The sequence below is a fragment of the Sitophilus oryzae genome, unplaced genomic scaffold (genome assembly GCF_002938485.1).
Source record: "Sitophilus oryzae breed Bouriz unplaced genomic scaffold, Soryzae_2.0 scaffold_1498_pilon_pilon, whole genome shotgun sequence".
NCBI classification, from domain to species: domain Eukaryota; kingdom Metazoa; phylum Arthropoda; class Insecta; order Coleoptera; family Curculionidae; genus Sitophilus; species Sitophilus oryzae.
In genome coordinates, this window is record NW_022146167.1 from 1,562,607 (window position 1) to 1,585,741 (window position 23,135).

Sequence of the window (23,135 nt, forward strand, 5' to 3'; positions counted from 1 at the left end):
TTTTTTTCGAAAATCGACAGCTATGAAACTATGAACTCTTCCTGGAGACAAACGGTACATTGTGAGACAGAAAATTGTAGAGAGAAACAAGCCCTATAACATAGGATACAACATTTTAATGAACAGTGCTTTCCATAAAATCAATAAAATGAAAAATATAAGAAATAATATGCATGTACTGATTTTTTTCGAAAATCGGCAACTATGAAACTATGAACTCTTCCTGGACACAAACGGTACATTGTGAGACAGAAAATTGTAGAGAGAAACAAGCCGTATAACATAGGATATAACATTTTAATGAACAGTGCTTTCCATAAAATCATAAAAATGAAAAATATACGAAATAATATGCATGTACTGATTTTTTTCGAAAATCGACAACTATGAAATTATGAACTCTTCCTGGAGACAAACGGTACATTGTGAAACAGGAAATTGTAGAGAGAAACAAGCCCTATAACATAGGATACAACATTTTAATGAACAGTGCTTTCCATAAAATCAATAAAATGAAAAATATACGAAATAATATGCATGTACTGATTTTTTTCGAAAATCGACAGCTATGAAACTATGAACTCTTCCTGGTGACAAACGGTACATTGTGAGACAGAAAATTGTAGAGAGAAACAAGCCCTATAACATAGGATACAACATTTTAATGAACAGTGCTTTCCATAAAATCAATAAAATGAAAAATATAAGAAATAATATGCATGTACTGATTTTTTTCGAAAATCGGCAACTATGAAACTATGAACTCTTCCTGGACACAAACGGTACATTGTGAGACAGAAAATTGTAGAGAGAAACAAGCCGTATAACATAGGATATAACATTTTAATGAACAGTGCTTTCCATAAAATCATAAAAATGAAAAATATACGAAATAATATGCATGTACTGATTTTTTTCGAAAATCGACAACTATGAAATTATGAACTCTTCCTGGAGACAAACGGTACGTTGTGAGACAGATAATTGTAGAGAGAAACAAGCCCTATAACATAGGATACAACATTTTAATGAACAGTGCTTTCCATAAAATCAATAAAATGAAAAATATACGAAATAACATGCATGTACTGATTTTTTTCGAAAATCGACAGCTATGAAACTATGAACTCTTCCTGGACACAAACGGTACATTGTGAGACAGAAAATTGTAGAGAGAAACAAGCCCTATAACATAGGATACAACATTTTAATGAACAGTGCTTCCCATAAAATCAATAAAATGAAAAATATACGAAATAATATACATGTACTGATTTTTTTCGAAAATCGACAACTATGAAACTATGAACCCTTCCCGGACACAAACGGTACATTGTGAGATAGGAAATGGTAGAGAGAAACAAGCCCTATAACATAGGATACAACATTTTAATGAACAGTGCTTTCCATAAAATCAATAAAATGAAAAATATACGAAATAATATACATGTACTGATTTTTTTCGAAAATCGACAACTATGAAACTATGAACTCTTCCTGGAGACAAACGGTACATTGTGAGACAGAAAATTGTAGAGAGAAACAAGCCCTATAACATAGGATACAACATTTTAATGAACAGTGCTTTCCATAAAATCAATAAAATGAAAAAATATACGAAATAATATGCATGTACTGATTTTTTCGAAAATCGACAGCTATGAAACTATGAACTCTTCCTGGAGACAAACGGTACATTGTGAGACAGAAAATTGTAGAGAGAAACAAGCCCTATAACATAGGATACAACATTTTAATGAACAGTGCTTTCCATAAAATCAATAAAATGAAAAATATACGAAATAATATGCATGTACTGATTTTTTTCGAAAATCGACAGCTATGAAACTATGAACTCTTCCTGGAGACAAACGGTACATTGTGAGACAGAAAATTGTAGAGAGAAACAAGCCCTATAACATAGGATACAACATTTTAATGAACAGTGCTTTCCATAAAATCAATAAAATGAAAAATATACGAAATAATATGCATGTACTGATTTTTTTCGAAAATCGACAGCTATGAAACTATGAACTCTTCCTGGAGACAAACGGTACACTGTGAGACAGGAAATTGTAGAGAGAAACAAGCCCTATACCATAGGATACAACATTTTAATGATTAGCGTTTTCCATAAAATCAATAAAATGAATTTCAGAAATTTGTCGAAAACAGAAACTTATCCTACATCAGGGAGAATTGATATGATTTGAATGAGTGATTGATGAGAATTGACACTAATTAAAAGACGAAATCATGTTTTTATGCAACACAAATAAGTATTCTTGTCTTCTGCTCAATATGATAAAAACTGCGTCAGCGATGGTTATGAAATGAAGATCGCTGTCATTTTATATGTAAAATTATATGGGAAATGTCATCGATGTTCATTTCCAAGGCAACACTATTGCAACACACTATTTGGTTAGGTTGCAGGTATGTTATTTTTTATATGATTATCAAATCGGAAGTAAAATAAGCTCTAAAAATATTAAATTTGTATCTATACTAATATATAAAATTCTTAAGTGACTGACACATTGATTAATTACGATCCTGCTCAAATCACTCAACGTAAGAAGCTCAATTTTGGCATTCAGGTTGCTTCTAGGGTGTAGAGGTTCGATAAGAAGGGATTTTTCGAAATTCCAGTTCCAAGGGGGTGAAACCACCCCTCAAATATTACAATATTTTTTATTTAAAAAACGGTCAAGTTTTCGAAAAAACGCTTAAACACGTATAATTTATTTTGTTTTTTACATATTTTAAGATTTTTTAAAAATGTATACACAGTGTTTCGAAAAATCTGGTCATTGATTAATCACGATCCTGCTTAAAGCGCTTGACGTAAAAAGCTGATTTTTGGAAAACGGATTGACTTGGAGAGGCTCGATAAGAAGGGATTTTTCGAAACTCGAATTCTAAGGGGGTGAAACCACCCTTCAAATATTAGAATATTTTTTATTTAAAAACCGATGGGTTTTACGGAAAAACTCTTAAACATGTATATTTTATTTTGTTGTTATACATAATTTAACATTTTTAAAAAATTTATACAGGGTGTTTCATAAAATGTATTTATGAAACATCATAAAATATGACCATTGAGTAATCACGATTCTGCTTAAACTGCTTGACGTTTAAAGCTGATTTTTGGCAAACTGATTGACTGTGGGGTGTAGAGGTTCGATAAGGAGCGGTTTCTCGAATCTCAAATTCCAAGAGGGTGAAAACGCCCCTCAAATATTACAATATTTGTTATTTAAAAAACGATTAGTCTTTCGGGAAAACGCTTCTTCTTCTTCGTGTGCCTCCTCCTCATTGGAGGTTGGCGACCATCAATTGGAGAAAGTAGTTGACAACCATATTGGAGAAAATCATCTAAAGGTTAAACCACTGCATGATAGTCAGCATGCATATAGAACGGGCAGATCCACAGAAACTGCTCTGTACCAATTAACGGAGCTAATACAGACAAGTCTGGATAGCAAAGAAACAGCAATTTGTGCCTTCTTGGATATTGCGGGGGCGTTTGACAATATACCACATAAGGTGGTCAGGCGATCTCTAGAAACAAGAGGGGTGAACAGAACTATTATTCGCTGGTTTTGGGAAATGCTGTCAACACGAACAGCAGATGGGCACCAAAACTGTAGCTGTTAAAACAACGCAAGGAACTCCACAAGGTGGAGTAACCTCCCCTTTGCTGTGGAGCTTGGTGGTGGATGAACTACTAGATGAATTAACTCTAGCGGGAATACACTGCATTGGGTATGCAGATGACATAGTCATGATCGCTCGGGGGAAACATGAAGGCACCTTGTGTGATATTATCCAAAGAGGACTCCGTATCACTGAGAGATGGTGTAGGACTGTCGGGCTGAGTATCAACTCAGACAAAACCGCGATAGTGCCATTCACCAGAAGGCGAAGTCTGAAAAACTTGAAAAGAATCCAACTAGATGGAAAGGAAATACTGCCAACCCAGGAAGTTAAATACCTGGGAATAACCCTGGACAGTAAACTCCTGTGGAACAGGCATATTAAGAACACTACCAGCAAAGCCATAAAGGCTCTCATGATATGCAGAAGACTGGCCGGAAATAGATGGGGCTGCTCCCCTAACATTTTGCGCTGGATGTATACCATGATAGTAAGACCCATGATTACTTATGGAGCAGTTGCCTGGTACACAAAACTAGAGCAACGGACGGCAAGGCTAAACCTATGCAAAGTCCAGAGACTAGCATGTGTGTGCATCACAGGAGCCATGAGAACCTGTCCAACAGCAGCAATGGAGGTCATTCTAGATCTAACACCACTGCACATTGTCATTGGTAGATATGCCAATGCGACAATGATTAGAATGGTCACTAACGGAATTAGTACTGGGAGAATTGTCAGATCAGGGGCTTGGAACACCCTCAAAAGGAAATACCACTTCTGCAACTCCCAATGGACGATATGCCAAGAACGTACAACTTTGAGAAACATCTCAATGTAGTATTGAGCAATAAAAAGGATTGGAAGAGCGAAACGCTTGCCCAGCAGTTAAAAAACCATACCATAACTTGGTATACTGATGCTTCCAAAACCAATACGGGAATAGGGATCGGAGTGTTTGGGCCGAAAGCTAAATACTCCGAACCAATGGGCACTTACCCTAGTATCCTACAGGCAGAAATCTACGCTATCGAAAGATGCGTACAACTTATCTTCGATAGGAACTATCGGAAACAAGAAATAGCCATCTTGTCTGATAGTCAAGCAGCGTTAAAGGCGATCAACTCAGTATCAATCAATTCGAAATTGGTCAAAGAATGCATAGAGAAGCTGAATAAATTAGGCAAAGAAAACAAAGTCCTCCTACACTGGGTGCCTGCTCACCAAGGGATAGAAGGCAATGAAAAAGCAAATAATCTAGCTAGGAAAGCAGCGAACACTCCACTAACTGAACCAGAACCGTTCTGCTTTCCAAGTGGTAACCAACTCAAGGCGGAACTCAAGAACTTGGAAGATTCCATCCGCAACCTGGAATGGAAATTTTCCAATGGTCTAAGACACTCGAAGAAGTTTCTGAGGGCTTATGATGAAGAAAAATCACAGATCTTCCTGGGTCTGAGTAAGAACAATCTTCGGATTGTCACGGGGTTTTTAACAGGACACTGTCTCCTCAACGAACACCTCAGTAGATTGAAACTAAGAAGAAACGGCGAATGCAGATTCTGTGGGGAAGATGGGGAAACACCAGTACACCTCATCACTGAGTGCGCCGAGATGACAACCATTCGTGCCATGAATTTTGGTACGACTGATATTGGAGATGGAGAACTACCCTCTATAAAACCGTCCCAGATACTGGCTTTTGTCAAAGCCCTGGGACTGTATGATGAGTTATGATTCAAGAAAGGGGGACACAATGGATCTGTAAGGTCGAAGTGATTAATCCCCCTCCCACTCATTCTAAATTCTAAAAAAAAATTCTAATCAATTGGAATTCCTCCCTGGCTTGAGCCAAACGGATAATTGCACTGGCCTCTCCTATATTAAACCACTGGCGCAAATTCCGTAACCAGGAAAACCGTTTACGCCCGATGCCTCGTCGCCCTTCAATCTTTCCCTCAACGATCAGCTGTAGGAAACTATATTTGTTATTTCGAAAAATATGACCAAAATATGCTGCCTTCCGTCGTTTTATTGTAGTCAATAGTTCTGGGTCCTTACACATTCTTTCTAATACTTCGAGATTTGTTATTCGTTCGGTCCAGGATATTTTCAACATTCGTCGGTATAACCACATCTCAAATGAATCCAAGCGTGACATGGTCCGTGCCTTCAACGTCCATCCCTCGACTCCTATAACAATGTAGAGAGTACATAGCATTTGGTAGCTCGCCATCGAGTAGTCAGATTCAGGTCTCGGTTGTCAGGAAAACGCTTGGACAAGCATAATTTACTTTGCATTTTTACATATTTTGAATTTTTTTAAAAAGTCATACAGGGTGTTCCAAAAAATTGGGTAATTGATTAACCACGATCCTGCTTAAACTGTTTGACGTAAAAAAACTTATTTTTGGCAAACGGATTTTTCGAAAGTCAACTTCCAACGGGATGAAACAACCCCTCAAATATTACCAAGTTATATAATAATATCACCAAATTGTTTTATCTCATGCTGACATAAATGTGAGAAAATTTTATCCAGTTTGTATGTTAATGGAAATTCTTGCTTTGCTTTATCATCACCATTACAAATGATTAATTCGACGCGAACGAAGTCGCGGGTACACGCTAGTAAGCAATAAATCTGAAAAGATCCCAGTGGAACAGGCCGATGGCCACCTTAAAAATCTATTCTAATCATATTTTAGTGCGTTATAGATTATTGTGTGTAAACAATTTCAACTAGTTAGTACGTGACAAATTGAAAGGGCTAAACACTAGGCCACCGTTACGAGCTTCCTATTAAAATTTAATTAGGCAACTTGGAGGAAAGGAGAAAGTGTTTATCGAAAGTTAGCGTTAAATGGGCAAAGTTGCGGCGCTAACTCACCCAGCCGCAACAACACAATATCGTACTTATGACCCTTTCCGTCCCAGTAACCAAAGGCCATCATCCCTTTTACATTAAGGGAAGAAAAATCTATATTAGATTAAATTTGAAGGCTATAAAGACTGGAGGAACACAATTATTGATGTTACATATAATGTTATTGTCTCAAAAATAATTTTAGGTAACAAGAATTTGTATTGAAATTAAACTTTGTGAGCATGTTATGTCGATTAATTTAGAGCATTATTTTAAAATATAGTGTTACAAGATGTCCCTAAAAAAAGTTACACATTAAAGGTGTGTTTTTTGTAATGGAATACCCTATATATTAATTGATTTTTGGATTCTGGGATAAAAATAACGAGGAGTTTCATTAGAGAAGTATTCGACTAAAATGAAAGGTCTTTCACATATTCAACATTTTCTAGAAATGAAGAACAAATGTTAAATTTCAATAAAAGCTATCTAAATTGGAATTTACCCGGTATAGCCTAATATGTAGTTAAAATAACTATTGTACTTTAAAGCCAAATTCAATTGACCCAAAGAGTTATACAGGGTGAGACAAAATTAATATTGAACGTTGGTCACCTTTAAAAGCAAGTTACTGTTTTATTTTAAATGGAACACCCATCAGTATATTATTTCGATATTCTATTAAGGTTGCGAGAAATCAAACAAACATTTCTCTACATATTTTTGATTTTCATGATTTAGTATCAGTACATCTTTATTATTTGGTAAAATATAGGTGGCTGTGATATGTCTGATGTTACTCCAACATAGATGTCAAATTAGTTCAACTTTAACAACTAGTAATCATTTTGTGTCAGTTGAAATAAAACATTGTGAGACAGGAAATTGTAGAGAAAAACAAGGCCCTATAACATAGGATACAACATTTTAATGAACAGTGCTTTCCATAAAATCAATAAAATGAAAAATATACGAAATAATATGCATGTACTGATTTCTTTCGAAAATCGACAACTATGAAACTATGAACTCTTCCTGGACACAAACGGTACATTGTGAGACAGAAAATTGTAGAGAGAAACAAGCCCTATAACATAGAATACAACATTTTAATGAACAATGCTTTCCATAAAATCGTGCATATAGTTTGCTCAAATGAACGAATCGGAGGAGTCGATTCAATATGAGAAATTGAATGATTCGGTTCACTAAAAAGAATTGTAATGCCCATCACTACTGCGAATTATTAGGTAAAATATGATTTAGACGTTCGTTAATGACTTAAAAAGTAAACTATTTTAAAGACTGCATGATTAATCGTAATTCGCGCGTCTTCTTCCAAGAATTTCCTCCTAATTACAGCAAATATCTACAAATATCCACTGGATTCCTCGATAAATTAACCGTTAGTCATGCAGCCAAGCCGACAATGACTGATCGAGCTGAGAAAGCCCTAGCCAGGCTCTTTATTACAGCTCCAAAACTAGAGAAAAACGAATAAGAAGAAATTCATCTCTCCGAAATATTAATTTCGGCTTTTCATTTATCACGCCATCTGCTGGCGAAACGGTTTTTCTATCGGTATTTTCTGTGGTTTCGTTTCAGTTTTTCAGGCGGTTTCTTTGGTCTGAGGCCCTGAAGAAAAAAAAACGTCGTAAATGTATAATTTTTTACTTAGTAGTTTTATACAGGTATGGACGAAAAGTTATTACTCTTCAAACCCGTTAAAACATATGCAGGTGGTGCCTTTTATAAGTAGCAGTCATATTGACATCAATATCAAATTCCTTTGTCAAGAAACTTCCAGACACCAATTTTCATCCAAATATTGCCGTTACTTCAGAAATTATTTGGAAAAATCGTAATAAAAATGAAACTTCTACACCCTGTATCTCCGAAGTTAAGCATTTTAGGACATATATTATTACAAACTTTTTTACTTATTTTTATCTGCAGAATATGCTGCCGAAGTTTCCGGAAAACAGTTTGGATCACCCTGTATAATAGATCAGATAATAACATCTAAGAAACAACTTAATCTATTCTCATTACTATTATAGTAGTTTCGTTTCCCAGCACTCCGCCATGCATTCTAAAACATTTAATTCCGAATAAATAAACATGAACTTTACTTTTTCCATCTCCGAAAATAGGAAAAACTCTTTCACGTAGCTGGGAATTAAGCATTTTCATTCAACGCGCGAATTGTAAACTTTCCCGGAAGTTTTCCACGACAACTTTTTTATTTGCAAAGGCAGAGGATGCATTTCGAGGAGAAGTGTGACTAGGACTTTAACAGGAAGTAGTCATTCTTCGTTTACTTCTTTTCATTCTTGATTTGACCTGCTGTCTCAGCTGTTTCGATAAACCAGTTCAAGGACTATGTGTATTTTTTTCCATAGCAACCGTTAAAATTGCCTTATATCTATCAAAAATAGTAGATAAAATAGTATTGTATTTGACTAAGAGTGGGTCCCATAGGGGACCCTCCACTGAGGCCGCGAGGGCCTATTGTGGTTCAGTTTCTACAAGCTCTAATTTACAAGAGCGTCAAAGTTCATCCTCAAGACCCAGCCTCTTAATATAAGCCGTTATGTCTGAGGGTGATATATCTCCTAGGTCTGATAGGTCTAGCATGGGTTTGCCAAACATCTCAAACCTGGTCCTGCTCCCAGCGGGGAAGGTACACATAACGTGCTTCATTGTTTCATCATCTTCCATACAGAGTCGGCATTCGACGTCTTCCACCAGTCCCGTCCTCTGTAGGTAAGATCTCAGCCGGCAGTGGCCCGTGTACACTGCAGTGAGCACACGCGTTCCATTCCTACCGGCCTTTAGGAGTTCTCCTGTTCTATGTTTGGATGACCCTGCTAGGATTTTCTTGGCATGTTCCATTCCGGGAGTGTCATTCCAGTCCCGGAACGTCTCACTCCTAACCCATTCACAGAGCCTGCCTCTTGCGAGATTTTTAGGAACGCTAAGTGTCGGTTCTGGGCCCACGAATGGCGAGCTTGCACCAATTTTGGCGAGGGAATCAGCACGTTCATTTCCCTCTAGGCCGATATGTCCCGGTATCCATATTAGCGACACTTTGTTCCTATCTCCCAGTATATTGAGTAGTTTCTTACAATGAAGAATCGTCATAGACGTGCTTTTCGTTGCCTCAAGTGCTTTCAGCGCAGCTTGACTATCCGAAAATATGCATATTGTTTTCCCGGTGTATTGCTGTTCTACCAGCAGTTGCACACAGGTTTCAATAGCATATAGCTCAGCTTGGAATAGATAAAATAGTACTTTAACCCCAAAGGTAGATTAAATGATACTTTAACAGCGAGGATAGGTTAAAAATTTTATTTCTTCTCGCACGTTTTTTAATTGCTTCCATTTTTGAAAATGTTTGTATTCCTTTTCATAAGTTATTTCGTTTTGAGCCATTTCTGACTCCAATTCAATCAGCAATCGACACGAAAAAGAATTAAAGAATATTGACTCAAAACTGACAACCAAATGACAGCTTTATTTATTTGTCAAATTACATAGAAATCAACGCCAACCCAGCACAATATTTTTTGATAAAATGGTATTTTATCGTATCGTATAAAAAATAACTATTATATTCTCAAACACGTCGCAAAAATTAATACTTTTGTGACGTTTGAAAAAAAAAACAATATTTTTCACAACTGTATAGGTTATGAGACACTTTTTCTCCTACAAGGTGGTCCGAATTGTATTCCGCAAACTTTGGTAGCATATTCTGCAGATAAAAATAAATAAAAAAACCGTATAAATGTATGTCCTGAAATGCATGTCATATGAGATTTTTTTTCTGAATTAAGTTGATTTAGGTTAAATTTACCTTTGATATTAGTTTTTGCTTTGACTTAATTAATTTTATAAATCTAAACCAATTAAAGTTGAGCTAACGCCTTCTTTTTGCTGCTAGGGCTAATCAGGACGGGCCTACTTTGTATACGATCATATATCTTGCTCATATAATAAATAACGCTTCATTGTATAAAATAGCTTCATCGACAAAGCATTTACAAAACAAACACAAGCACAAAAAATATACAAAAATAAACCAATACCAAACCAAACCAGTGTGTGAGATGATCAAACTTTTAAAATTCAAAATTGGTCATGATTAAACATCAACAAAAAAGTCGTTTACTGCAATAGGGCTCTCTCCAGTAAGTATGATTTCAGAGCTTTGCAAAATGCGAGAAAGAATGAAAGCGACTTGATATTCAAAGGCAGATGATTGTACATTTTTTGGCATTGTACAATATTGAGTCTTTAACTAGTTCTAAGCTCGGGGTTGGCAGATAAAGATCGTGCTCCGCATTCCTAAGTGGATAATTGTAAGATGGCCTTTCGGGAATAGCAGATATGTGCTTGCGGATTAAACAAACGGATTCAAAAATAAATAAAGAAGGAAGAGTCAGTATTTTGAAATTTTTAAAGAAATTCTGGCAGTGAGTTCTACTGTTCAGTCCCAATAAATATCGAACATATTATTGTCAATGGCCAACTAATGTCACGAGCACTCACTGGTCTGTTAGTATTCCATAAATAAGTAACCTTTGCAAATGAAAAGTCTGTAGAGAATTAAGCATAAACGACAATAGATACTGTATTAATTGTATTTCAGTTGAAAACAAAAAAAAACAAATAAAATAGTCTCTGGTCTGATTTAGCTAAACAAAAGAACAAACCGGATTGAATTTATAAAAAAGGGACGAATAAGGTCTTGTTACTTTAAAAGTCCCGTCAGACCCTTTTCAGGAGTGATTAAGTTCCTTCCGAAATAAAAAAAAGTTACCTGAAACTTTTGGGAGTGTTTTAAATTCACGCATCTAATAAAACTGTTAAACTTCTGAAAATTCTGAAAAGTTTTTTCCATTTTACTCTATTTTACTTTATTTTTGGAGAATTAAATATTTTAACTTTCTGGAAACTATGAAAATAAATTAATTGTATTTTGCAGATATTATTTATCATTATTTTTTTTTAATTATGGAGAGTATAAGAAAATTATTTATAATTATAATGTCTCTACCTTTGTGAAAGGTTCATAATGATCAAAAATAAACCAATAAGATTTAATCTTTCTGCACATAATTATTATTTGTTCTTTTTTAATTTTTACTTGCGTTGTGTTTTGTTTATTTTTTCCATAGCAACTCTTAAAATTGCCTTATATCTATTAAAAATAGTAGCGATGGGAACTATCGAATGAATTAGACTATCGAATGGTTACTGAATGAATGATTTCAACTATCGCATGGTTTTATTCGAATAAAATCATTCATTCATTTGTATACTAAAGCATATGTGACAACTTCGCCGTGCGACTAAATGGTTAATCGTTAAGCCACGACTATCGAATGCTTTTGATAAATGAAATTTAGTATTCGTCTGATTTTTGTGTGCGTGAGTGCATTATTAGTTCTTCCAAATTTTTATAACTTCGCCTTATAAATACTGTGCTATTTTTGCGTTTACTAAAATATTTAAAATACTCAAATAGTATTTTTTTTTTAATTGACGATTGTGTGCGTGTGCAGGTGGTCAACATTTTTCCGAAAATTTGTGTGATTTTCCGTAGCCCGATCTTTCAATTATTTTATTTTATATGGTATATGGTCTATTTTTTAATGGGAAATTTTGAGAAGTAGCAATTTTTAAGAGAGATGAACTTAGAATTAATTTTAAAAATACATATTTGTATTTTAGATGTTTTAATAATATGAATTAGTTGAACTTAATAATCATATTTAAGTAATGTGGTTAAGTAAATGGGGTTATCGAACTCAAACTATGGGATGAGAAAATTAAATTGAAAGTTTTACACGTGCCAATTTAAAAAAAAAGTTGACGATGTTTGTATTTTGTTTATGCTAATTCTCTTACATGTAGTTTTTTACGAAGAAATATTTCATTTATTTTTTAAAGTAAATGCCAGTAAAAGTAAATATTATTTTTAAATAGTAATATAAAGTACCTAATATAAATAATTTTGATTTCTAATTTTTTATTTATATTTTCCTTCCATTACACTGCATGGTTAGAAAATTAATAAATGTTTATATTTCATGATTTTAAAGTTTGTTGTTAATATAACAAATTAGTTCTGTAATTATTATTATTTAATAAACCAACGTTGCCAAAAAAATTAAAGACTATAGTATTTTTAAATAGGATCTAATATAAATAATTTTGACATCTAATTTGTTGTTTATATTTTGCTACTACGTAAAAAAAATGTTTATATTAAATTATTTTAAATTTTGTTGTTAATAGGTATAACAAATTATTACTGTTATTATTATTTTTCTATTAAACCAGTCTTTGCTTAAAAACATTAAAAATCATTTTCCTACATCCAAAATAACAAGTATTATTGCAGTGTAACAGAATATTAATAAAAAAAAATGCAAAATATATAGACATACTATCCCTAACTAACTAAAGCCAAACAATAATATTCTTTGCTAATATCAACTATTACAGTTGAGGGTTGGAACCTTTTATGTCACACAGCAAAATAAAACACTAAATCACCACAATACACCAAAACACTTTTACTTTTATACTGGACGCGCGTTTCGCTAACAATGTTAGCATCATCAGCAGATGATTATAAACTCAAAATGATTATAAACCTTTAGAAGAAAAAGTTTATAATCATCTGCTGATGATGCTAACATGGTTAGCAAAACGCGCGTCCAGTGTAAAAGTAAAAGTGTTTTGGTGTATTGTGGTGATTTAGTGTTTTATTTTGCTAATATCAACTAATACCAATATATGGCAACAGCGCCTTTCATAATGTATTTTCTGTGTAAATACTAGCACCTCAATAAAAAAAATAATGTATCCTTATCTTTATACGACTCCGCAAAAAATCAAAGATGCCGGCTTCTTTCATAGCATTGCTATCGACCGCTGTCGGGTTTCTCGGAAAGAAACCTACGTCGCCGGGCGACAACTAAAATCCAGTTAATATTGTATTATAATCGATCCTGACGAATAAATGAATTTCATAAATGAATGGTTTTTGCTGCCGAATTACTAGAATGCAATATTTCAAATCAGATGACGCATCTATTCGATAATTTTTATTCGAATAGTTTTCAACGAATGTTTTCTTACTAGCTATCGAATTATTCGAATGAATTGCAACTATCGAATGTTTCGATAGTATTCATTCGATAGTTCCTACTACTAAGAAATAGTAGATAAAATAGGACTTTAACCGCAAGGGTAGATTAAATGATACTTTAACAGCGAGGATAGGTTAAAAACTTTATTTCTTCTCGCACGTTTTTGAATTGTTTCCATTTTTGAAAATGTTTGTATTCTTTTTCATAAGTTATTCGGGATTTAAATTGAAGTAGGTTGGATATTACGTTTGTCGCCTCAGCCTGAATATCTGTTGGTAATTTACTTATTTCGTTTTGAGCCGCAATCGACACGAAAGAGAATTAAAAAATATTGACTCAAAACTGACAACTAAAGAGACAGCTTTATTTATTTGTCAAATTACGTAGAAACCGTACGCCAACCCAGCACAATATTTTTTCTACTCGTAATAAATTCCTTGAAATAATAATTTCTGAATATTTTTTAAAACGTAACTCGCTATGGAAAAAAAATATTTTTTATACAGGACGACAAAATTGCATTAGCGTGTCCCGAAATTAATTCATTCGCGATTCCATCGCTCGTGAATTAATCTTTTCGGTCGACGATAAAATACCATTTTATCGTCTTGTATAAAAAATAACTATTTTGATTTTTTTTTATTTTCTTGGGATTTAGGTTCGGGAAAACTCTGATTAAGTTTTTTCATTTGGATTTTCATTACATATCTTTATTTGGTTTTTAAAGGAAAAACAAACGTTTCGGCTAACATTATAGCCTTCATCAGTGTAGTGTCAAATCAAAAAAATAGTGTCGAACATAATCCAAAAATTAGATACAAAATATTCACAACACACACAACATAGTGTTTACTACAATTAATAAACTAATATAAACACATATTTTTTAAAATTATTATTCTTAACACTTAAACTATCTATATTGACTACGGCTGAAATCGTACTCAGTACAGATCTGTAGAATCATCCACCAAAGTTAGATACACTATTTTTTTGACTCCCTGTATAATGTGTAATTTAGCTTTTTATAATTTAGAGAATGACCCTAGATATTATGTAACGAGAATGAGAGGTTAAGAGAAACACTATGCTCCTATGTAATCCTGAATACTACGACGGAATAAAGGAGTTATGAAAAAAATACGTACTACATACTGATATCAGAAGTGGGATCTACTTAATAAAAGCACCACAGAGGTTTTAAAAAGTGCCAATATGCCATGTTGTGTGTGAATCCATAAGTGCTGAAATATAAAATAAAACCATAAACAAGCAAGAAATCCGGCAATGTCAGTGAATAAGGAGGATGATAGTAACTACAAGAAATTCGGCCGTTTAATTTAAAAAATACGTACTATATCCTGACATTAGAAGAGCATCTTTATTTTTCGTTTAGAGGCATCGTAACTTTTCCCTTGTTAAAATTTACTCTGTGATAATGTTTCCCCAATAAAAAACGCAAAGATATTTTTCTCAAACGAACATCTGAAACGATAAAAAGAAAATTATAGGGGAAAATCTAGGCGAATTTTCCTCTAAATAATTTTCCGCGCGCCCGATCTCCAAAGATCGCGTATTAACCGGGAATTTTCCATTTTCGAGTTCACCGAACACATCTACTTCTCATATTAAAATCGGAATTAAACGCGAACTAGCAGCGGCAAACGGGAAATTTCACTTCCGATCTCTCTGGATTTTCCACCGGTGGCATTTTAATTGAAACAACAAATTGTTTTGTTGATTATTAAAATTTTATTTACTATTTTCAATACTTAGTTCTATTTCAATCATAGTTTTTGGAGCTATACAGAGAACTAACTCTTAAATAAGTGCAAATATTTTTGGAGGTAGTATATTTTTGGAGCTCAGCAACACTATGAGGTTTGTTCGCGAAAAAAATAGAAACAAAATTGCCATTGGATAGGTTAGGTTAGGTTAGACTCCTCTATTCCGGTCCTCTATTAAATTTGTGCTCCGAAACACAGTCTGGAAGAATAAATAATACCTACTTAGAGAGATCATGAAACAATTTTGTTTACATAAAAAAAAATCTCTAAAATTAAAATGCAAATAATTATAATAAATGGAGATTGTGTTTTCTAAGAGAGCTGGCATTATATTTACAGAAACTACTTATAAACATACTTATTATAATATACTTACCCTTAAATTATAAAAAAACACTAATCACCCACGCACTGAGACTCCCATCTGTTCCAAAAAACTGCTTAGATTAAAATTTTCTTCGTCGTTCGTTGTTTTTTCTAACTACGTCGATTACTTACATACATCAGCTACACAAGGAGTCACGTGACGTGACCTCATTTTTTACTAAATATATTATGGTAAATTCACACAAGTTTTGTGCATATGTCTAGAGACTTAAATTTAATTTTTACTCACAAAACTCATTCTGAAAATAATATCGATTAGTAATAATGATCTAATATTAATAAACTGTTTTGCAAAATTATATTTTTTTGTGAAACTATGCAAAAATATCTTATTTTTACAAGTTTCTTTTTAAAACCCCCTGTATTCTATCAAATTATTCACTAATAATAATTATTGATTAACTATAATTGTATATATAATATTTTTATTTTCATTGAACAGCCCAAGTAGCATTTTCACGACTTGCGACCACATGTTTACTAAACACAACGTTGGATTAGTTACAAAAAATAGTTAGCTCCGTACCTTAGGTATTAAAATAAATTTAAACGTTTTTATAACTTTGTGCCGACGTTGGACTAGTACTACAGCAAAGTAGAAGCTTCTGCCACGTCGAATAAACGTTGTCTTGTAACCTTTTTTGCTTAAGTGATCTTTAGGTGATTCGGACAACGTAGTTACAACGTTGGACAATATAGAGTTTTCCGACGTCAGTTTCAGGGCCTATTCCAACGTTATGCAAACGTCGTCTGTTTTACTAATTCCAACGTTGTTTAGATTTCCTTATTCTTACGTTGGTAGGACGTCGAGTCACTACCTTTTTGCAACTGTATTGAACCATAACCTTAAATCTTAAATTTTCACTTCATTGTTCTGTTCAGTCAGACAGTTCAGTGCTGTTTTTGTTTTTATAAAAAAAAACTTAATTAAAATGGGACATAAGAAAGGTACATATAAAACTAAATTTAAATATACATCGACATATATTACCGATGTTTATCCACTCCCTCGTTTATTTAGATTATAGAGGGCGGCACAAGCTAGACTCTAGGATGACTAAATTAGGCAATCTTGCGACTAGTATACTACCTGTTAAGGCCGAACTGCGACTTTATTAGTCCAGTATGCGACTACTCGAACTACTCCATCTTAATCTCCAAAACAACAAAGTGAAAGCCGCCATGTTGTTAAATAAGAAAATGTTTCGTTCCTAAAATAGCAATGCTTCCTGCTTTTTGAATACACTAACTTGAAATATTTGACTCTAAAGCACACGACGGCGAATAAATTATTCTCATTTTACTAAAAAAAATTCAAGAAAATTTTTAAAACTTCTTTAATTTTAAGGCCCATTAGTATTTTTTAAAGTAGAAACAATACATTTATCAATAAAGATGTTTGCGTTTAACTTTTTTGCCTTGGGTAACGAGTTACAGAGTCGGCTAAAGTGTTTCAATAATTATGATCTTCAAACATCCTCCATACTTAAATACTTTTGTTTTGTTTTCCTTTACTGCCATCTGACATATTTCTCTAACTAAATCATAAAAATAATATTTTTACTATAATTATCCCAACTTAGGATAAAACGCGACTTAGACGCCATATTAGTTTTGTATTTCTGTGAATTAGGATTTTAAACAACGTTGCAGTTTGTACTAAATTAGGCTTCTAGCCAAATGTCGGTATCTAACGTCGTTTTGACCCAAAAATTATTCTCCAAACTAGTGCAGACTAGGGTTGGCACGACGTTGTGCAGACGTTGCGCCCCGACGTTTGGTCGCGTGACACAACGTTGTCCCGACGTCAAAATGCTGCTTGGGAGGTTAAGTAGAGTAGCTATAGCTAGACTTTGTCTGAAGAAGGAGTATTATGTATTTTTGTTATTTTTCCTTAAATAAAGCAATTTATTATTATTATTATTATAAAAATACTCTAATGGTCCATATTTTTTTTTTTTTTGTAAAACTGCTTATATTTTTTTCAGTGTAGGGTGTGAAAAACACCCGGTGTATTTCTATTCAGCGGAAAATCTAATATTTAATTTCAAGTTTTTGCCATAATTCTGCAATATACGATATACAATTTCTTTTTCGCTTGTTCCAGGTACATCCGACGCCGACCCATGTCCCAGCATAGCAGCTCTGAGACAAGGCAGTGTTGCCATCAGTTCAGACCAGTTGGCGCCGTGCGATAGGCTGCTGAGCGTTAACGGGATCACTACAGCGCGCATGCGCCACGACGACGTTGCCAGCTTGCTGGACAACATCGACGGCAACGCCGTGATGGAAGTGGAATACTCTCTACCCAGTTATGGTAAGCCTTGTCTTTCGGAAATTTTCAAAAATAATAATTTTGTCAAAAAAGCTGAAAAATTTAGGAACTTACCGAGTGGTTAACTTTAACCGTGAATAACTTTTGAAGGAGTAGGTTTATCGAAAAATTAAAAAAGGCATTTTTTGTAGAGCGTTCAATTCTGTACAAGAATGTGTGATTGTTATGGCTACGAGAGAACAAGATCGAGAGAATAATTTGCAAAAAGTGGCAAATTCCCATGTAATTTAAATAGGAAATTAATCGTCTTTGGGGCAAGGTTTATTGTGAATATTAAGGGTTTACTGTTATTTTTTTAGACAATAAACTAAAAATTTAGAGGGCGTCGTGAAAGAAATTATCAACTTTGTAAAATACGGACACCCTAATCAGTATGGAAAATTATGCAGCTGAGGGTATCTATACTAATATATAAAATCCTTAAGTGACTGACATACTGATTAATCACGATCCTGCTCAAACCATTCAACGTAAGAAGCTCAATTTTGGCATACAGATTGATTCTAGGGTGTAGAGGTTCGATAAGAAGGGATTTTTCGAAATTCCAGTTCCAAGAGGGTGAAACCACCCCTCAAATATTACAATACTTTTTATTTAAAAAACGGTCAAGTTTCCGAAAAAACGCCAAAACACGTATATTTTATTTTGTTTTTTTACATATTTTAAGATTTTTTAAAAATGTATACAGGGTGTTTCGAAAAATCTGGTCATTGATTAATCACGATCCTGCTTAAAGCGCTTGACGTGAAAAGCTGATTTTTGAAAAACAGGTTGACTTTATGGTGTAAAGGTTCGATAAGAATGGATTTTTCCAAACTCGAATTCTAAGGGGGTGAAACTATCCCTCAAATATTAAAATATTTTTTATTTAAAAACCGGTGAGTTTTTCGGAAAAACTCTTAAACACGTATATTTTATTTTGTTGTGTTACATATTTTAATTTTTTTATAAATTTATACAGGGTGTTTCATAAAATATGACCATTGAGTAATCACGATTCTGTTTAAACTGCTTGATGTTTAAAGCTGATTTTTGGCAAAAGTTTGTTATTTAAAAAACGGTTAGTCTTTCGGGAAAACGGTTGGACAAGCATAATTTATTTGTTTTTTTTTACATATTTTGATTTTTTTTAAAAAAATCATTCAAGGTGTTCCAAAAAGTTGGGTAATTTCTTAACCACGATTCTGCTTAAACTGCTTGACGTAAAAAGCTTATTTTTGGCAAACGGATTTTTCGAAAGTCAAATTCCAACCTACCCCTCAAATATTACCAAGTTATAATACTATCGCCATATTGTTTTTTCTCATGCTGACATAAATGTGAGAAAATTTTATCCAGTTTGTATGTTAATGGAAATTCTTGCTTTGCTTTATCATCACCATTACAAATGATTAATTCGACGCGAACGAAGTCGCTGGTACACGCTAGTTAACTATATAAGCTGTAGTAATAGAATCTATTCATCAAATTGAGGTTTCTCTCTATAATATCATCGTATAATTCCTTGTTTACGACTTAACAACCAACTCACATAATTACCCCTGTAGATATCGATACAACTACGCCTAGCTCCCTTGATTTCCATCCTAACCTGCATTCGTTAACGAAGCTAGATCAAAGGTCGAGGAAATTATGAAATTTCCAGCGATATTGCTCTAATTATGGATCGCTGGCGTTCGTTCTCTATGTGAGCAAAGTCAGTCTTTTGGACGGAATTGAAGCCAAACGATTTAAGGTTCTACCTGGATCTGGGCGGTCTGGCAGATAAATAATTAGCGGCATTTAATGGCTGAAAGCGGCAGGGAAATACTTGGGAAATTATTAGTCGGGAAACTATTTATATTTTGGTGAAATTCGGTTCAGCGATTGCGGAGAGTTCAGGTTCGGAGGAATATCTAGCAACGGGGAAAGTGGCTGTTATAACTGCAACGTTCTGCGGGGAATATTGCTACTTACAAACACTTTGAACTGAAAGAATCTGTTTAATTAAATAAGATTGGTCATTTATAAAATATTTATTTATATTTTAAGTGTTTTGTTTTAATATATTATTAAACGTTTTGGTTTAGTGTATTCTCCTTTTCAAAAATTCAAAGCAGTGTTAACGTCTTCTTTTTGCTGTTAAGGCTCATGTAGACTGAGCCTACCACGCGTATCATTCTTTACATTATACAGGGTAAGTCGTAAACAAGGGCAAATATTTTTAGGTGTAGTACATTTCGACAACAGAAACATATCCTATAATGTTTCTTTTTTCGCAATTATGAATTATTTGAAAAAAATGTTGGTAATGTTTTTAGTTAAAAATCATAATAGGTATCTTGATGATATGACAACATAGGTGTTGTAGATTACAAGGAAACCCAGAAATGATCGAGTGGGTTCTCAAATTTTAAGAAAAAAAAGTATATGACATAAATTAGGATTGATTGACGTATTCATCAATTGTTTTTGGTCACTTCCTGTTTCACAGGTAATGACTACAACTTTCGATAATGAAACTCTAAATAGAATAACATATCATATGTCAATTTTTGACATTTTCGCATATGGTCTATTTGAAATTGTAACATGCGGTTCATAACGACAATTTGACTCAAACAAACAAACAACGCTTTATTGTACAAAAAGCCAAAACAGCTTCATCGACAAAGCACTCACAAACAACAAAATCACAAAAAAAATACAAACAACAAAAAATACACAATAGAAATAATACAATTCAAAAAAATTTAAGTCTTTAAAATTACAAAAAGAATATACACGGACAATTTTAGAACAGTACGCAGTAAATAGATATAATTTTAGAGTTATAAAATATTAAATACTTGACCTTTGACCAGTGTGTAAGATGATCAAAATTTTTAAATTCAAAATTGTTCATAATTAAACATCAACAAAAATATAGGGCTCTCTCCAGTAGGTATGATTTTAGAGCTTTGCGAAATGCGGGAAAGAATGAAAGCGACTTGATATTCAAAGGCAGATGATTGTACATTTTTTTGGCATTGTACAGTATTGAACCTTTAACTAGTTCTGAGCTCGGGGTTGGCAGATAAAGATCGTGCTCCGCATTCCTAAGTGGATAGTTATGAGATGGCCTTTCGGGGAATAGCAGATATGTGCTTGCGGATTAAACAAACGGATTTAAAAATGAATAAAGAAGGAAGAGTCAGTATTTTGAAAATTTAAAGAAATTCTGGCAGTGATTTCTACTGTTCAGTCCCAATAAATAACGAACTGCTCTCTTTTGAAGTCTGAAAATACAATCAAATTTTGTTGCGCAGCAAGTACCCCAGAATGGAAGGGCATAACGAAAATGTGACTCAAAAAGGGCATAGTAGGCTATTCTAGAGGTTGAGAAGTTAAGTTCCTTAGAAACTGATCTTAGCGCAAAACAGGCAGCGCTTAGTTTCTTTGATAGAGCTTCGATGTGAAAGTCCGATTTTAACGAGTTGTCTACAACAAGTCCTAAGAATTTCACAGAGTCCACGACGTCAATAGTGGTGTTATTAAGTACAAAAGGTTGTATAGTACTTTTATATGACAAAACTTTAGTTTTTGATAGGTTGAGGCATAGGAGATTAGAATCGCACGAAGATTTAATGGTGCGTAAGTCACAGGATATAGTATCATATAGTGTCGTAACATCTGGGCCGCTCCAAGGGAAACTAGTATCGTCCGCAAAGAGGCAGATTTTACCGCTAATGTCTAGATTTGCAATGTCGTTGATAAACACCAGCAACAAAATAGGGCCAAGTACTGAACCCTGAGGGACACCACATTCTATAGGCTTACAAGAAGACATAGACGTATCAATCCTCACAAGCTGCCTTCTGTTGCCAATATATGACTTAAGCCATTCGAGCGGCACTCCCCTGAAACCATAGTATTGCAATTTGTTAATTAAGATATTATGATTTACACAATCGAAAGCCTTAGAGAAATCACAGAAAATTGTAGCTGTAGAGTGATGGTTATTTAGGCTAGAGTATACATTATTAAAAAGGTCGAACATAGCATCATTTGTGCAACTGTTACTTAGAAATCCAAATTGATGGGTAGTAAGTATTTTATATTTAAGGAGAAAAGATAGAAACCTTTTTTTAACCAATCTTTCAATGATCTTAGATAATGTGGGCAGGAGTGCAACTGGGCGATAGTTCGAAGCTTCATCTTTATCACCTCCTTTATACAGAGGAATAATTATTGCTGTCATAAGGCAGTTTGGAAAAACTCCTTTTTGGAATGACTCGTTAATTAAAGTAGTAAGATAATTTAATGTGCATTCAGGAAGTTCAGAGAACATTTTGAGAGTAAGCCCATCAGTCCCAGATGAGGATTTGTTTTTAATATTATTAATTGTACTACGGAGCTCATCTAATGCTACGGGCGTGAAGAAGAAACTGTGTAAATTCTCATTTGCTTTAGGGAGATATGAAAGTGAATCATGGGAAGGAGTTATGGTGTTCACTAAATTTTTTAGCCACATTAACAAAGTAAGTGTTTAAATCTTCAGAATCTCGAAATACCAAGTGTGTAGTACTGAATTATTCGTAACAAAATACCTTTTCCAAATATGCTAATGAGCCACCCTTATTTCATTTAAAAAAATTGAGATATGATTAAAAATACGACTTGAACATGTTTTAACCGGCCAGGACAATACACTAAATACATTAGACGACCAAATGTATTTTTCCAAGGCTCCTTGATTAAAAATTGGTGTTTTTAACACATCCATGGCACTCTACATTGAAATTTGAAATGCGATTTTTAAGTGAAAATATCAAAAGTTGACATATGATTATGTCATTCTGTTCAGAATGTCATTTTCTATCGAATAAAGTGAAAATATACCGTCATTTAAAAATCAAAAGTTGTAGTCATTTCCGGTGAAACGGGAAGTGACCAAAATCAATTGAATG

General features: G+C 33.8%; 1 protein-coding gene across 3 annotated transcripts in view; it reads left to right on the forward strand.

Moving 5' to 3' along the window:
• Positions 1 to 23,135, forward strand: part of LOC115877712 (glutamate receptor-interacting protein 2) — a 291,983-nt gene that overhangs the window by 68,213 nt on the left and 200,635 nt on the right. For all 3 annotated transcript variants that reach the window (XM_030893991.1, XM_030893989.1, XM_030893990.1), the window contains one exon: positions 17,980 to 18,189. In XM_030893991.1, the coding sequence (XP_030749851.1) occupies positions 18,105 to 18,189 (85 nt within the window). In that variant the 5' untranslated portion in view covers positions 17,980 to 18,104. The remainder of the gene's footprint in view (positions 1 to 17,979; positions 18,190 to 23,135) is intronic.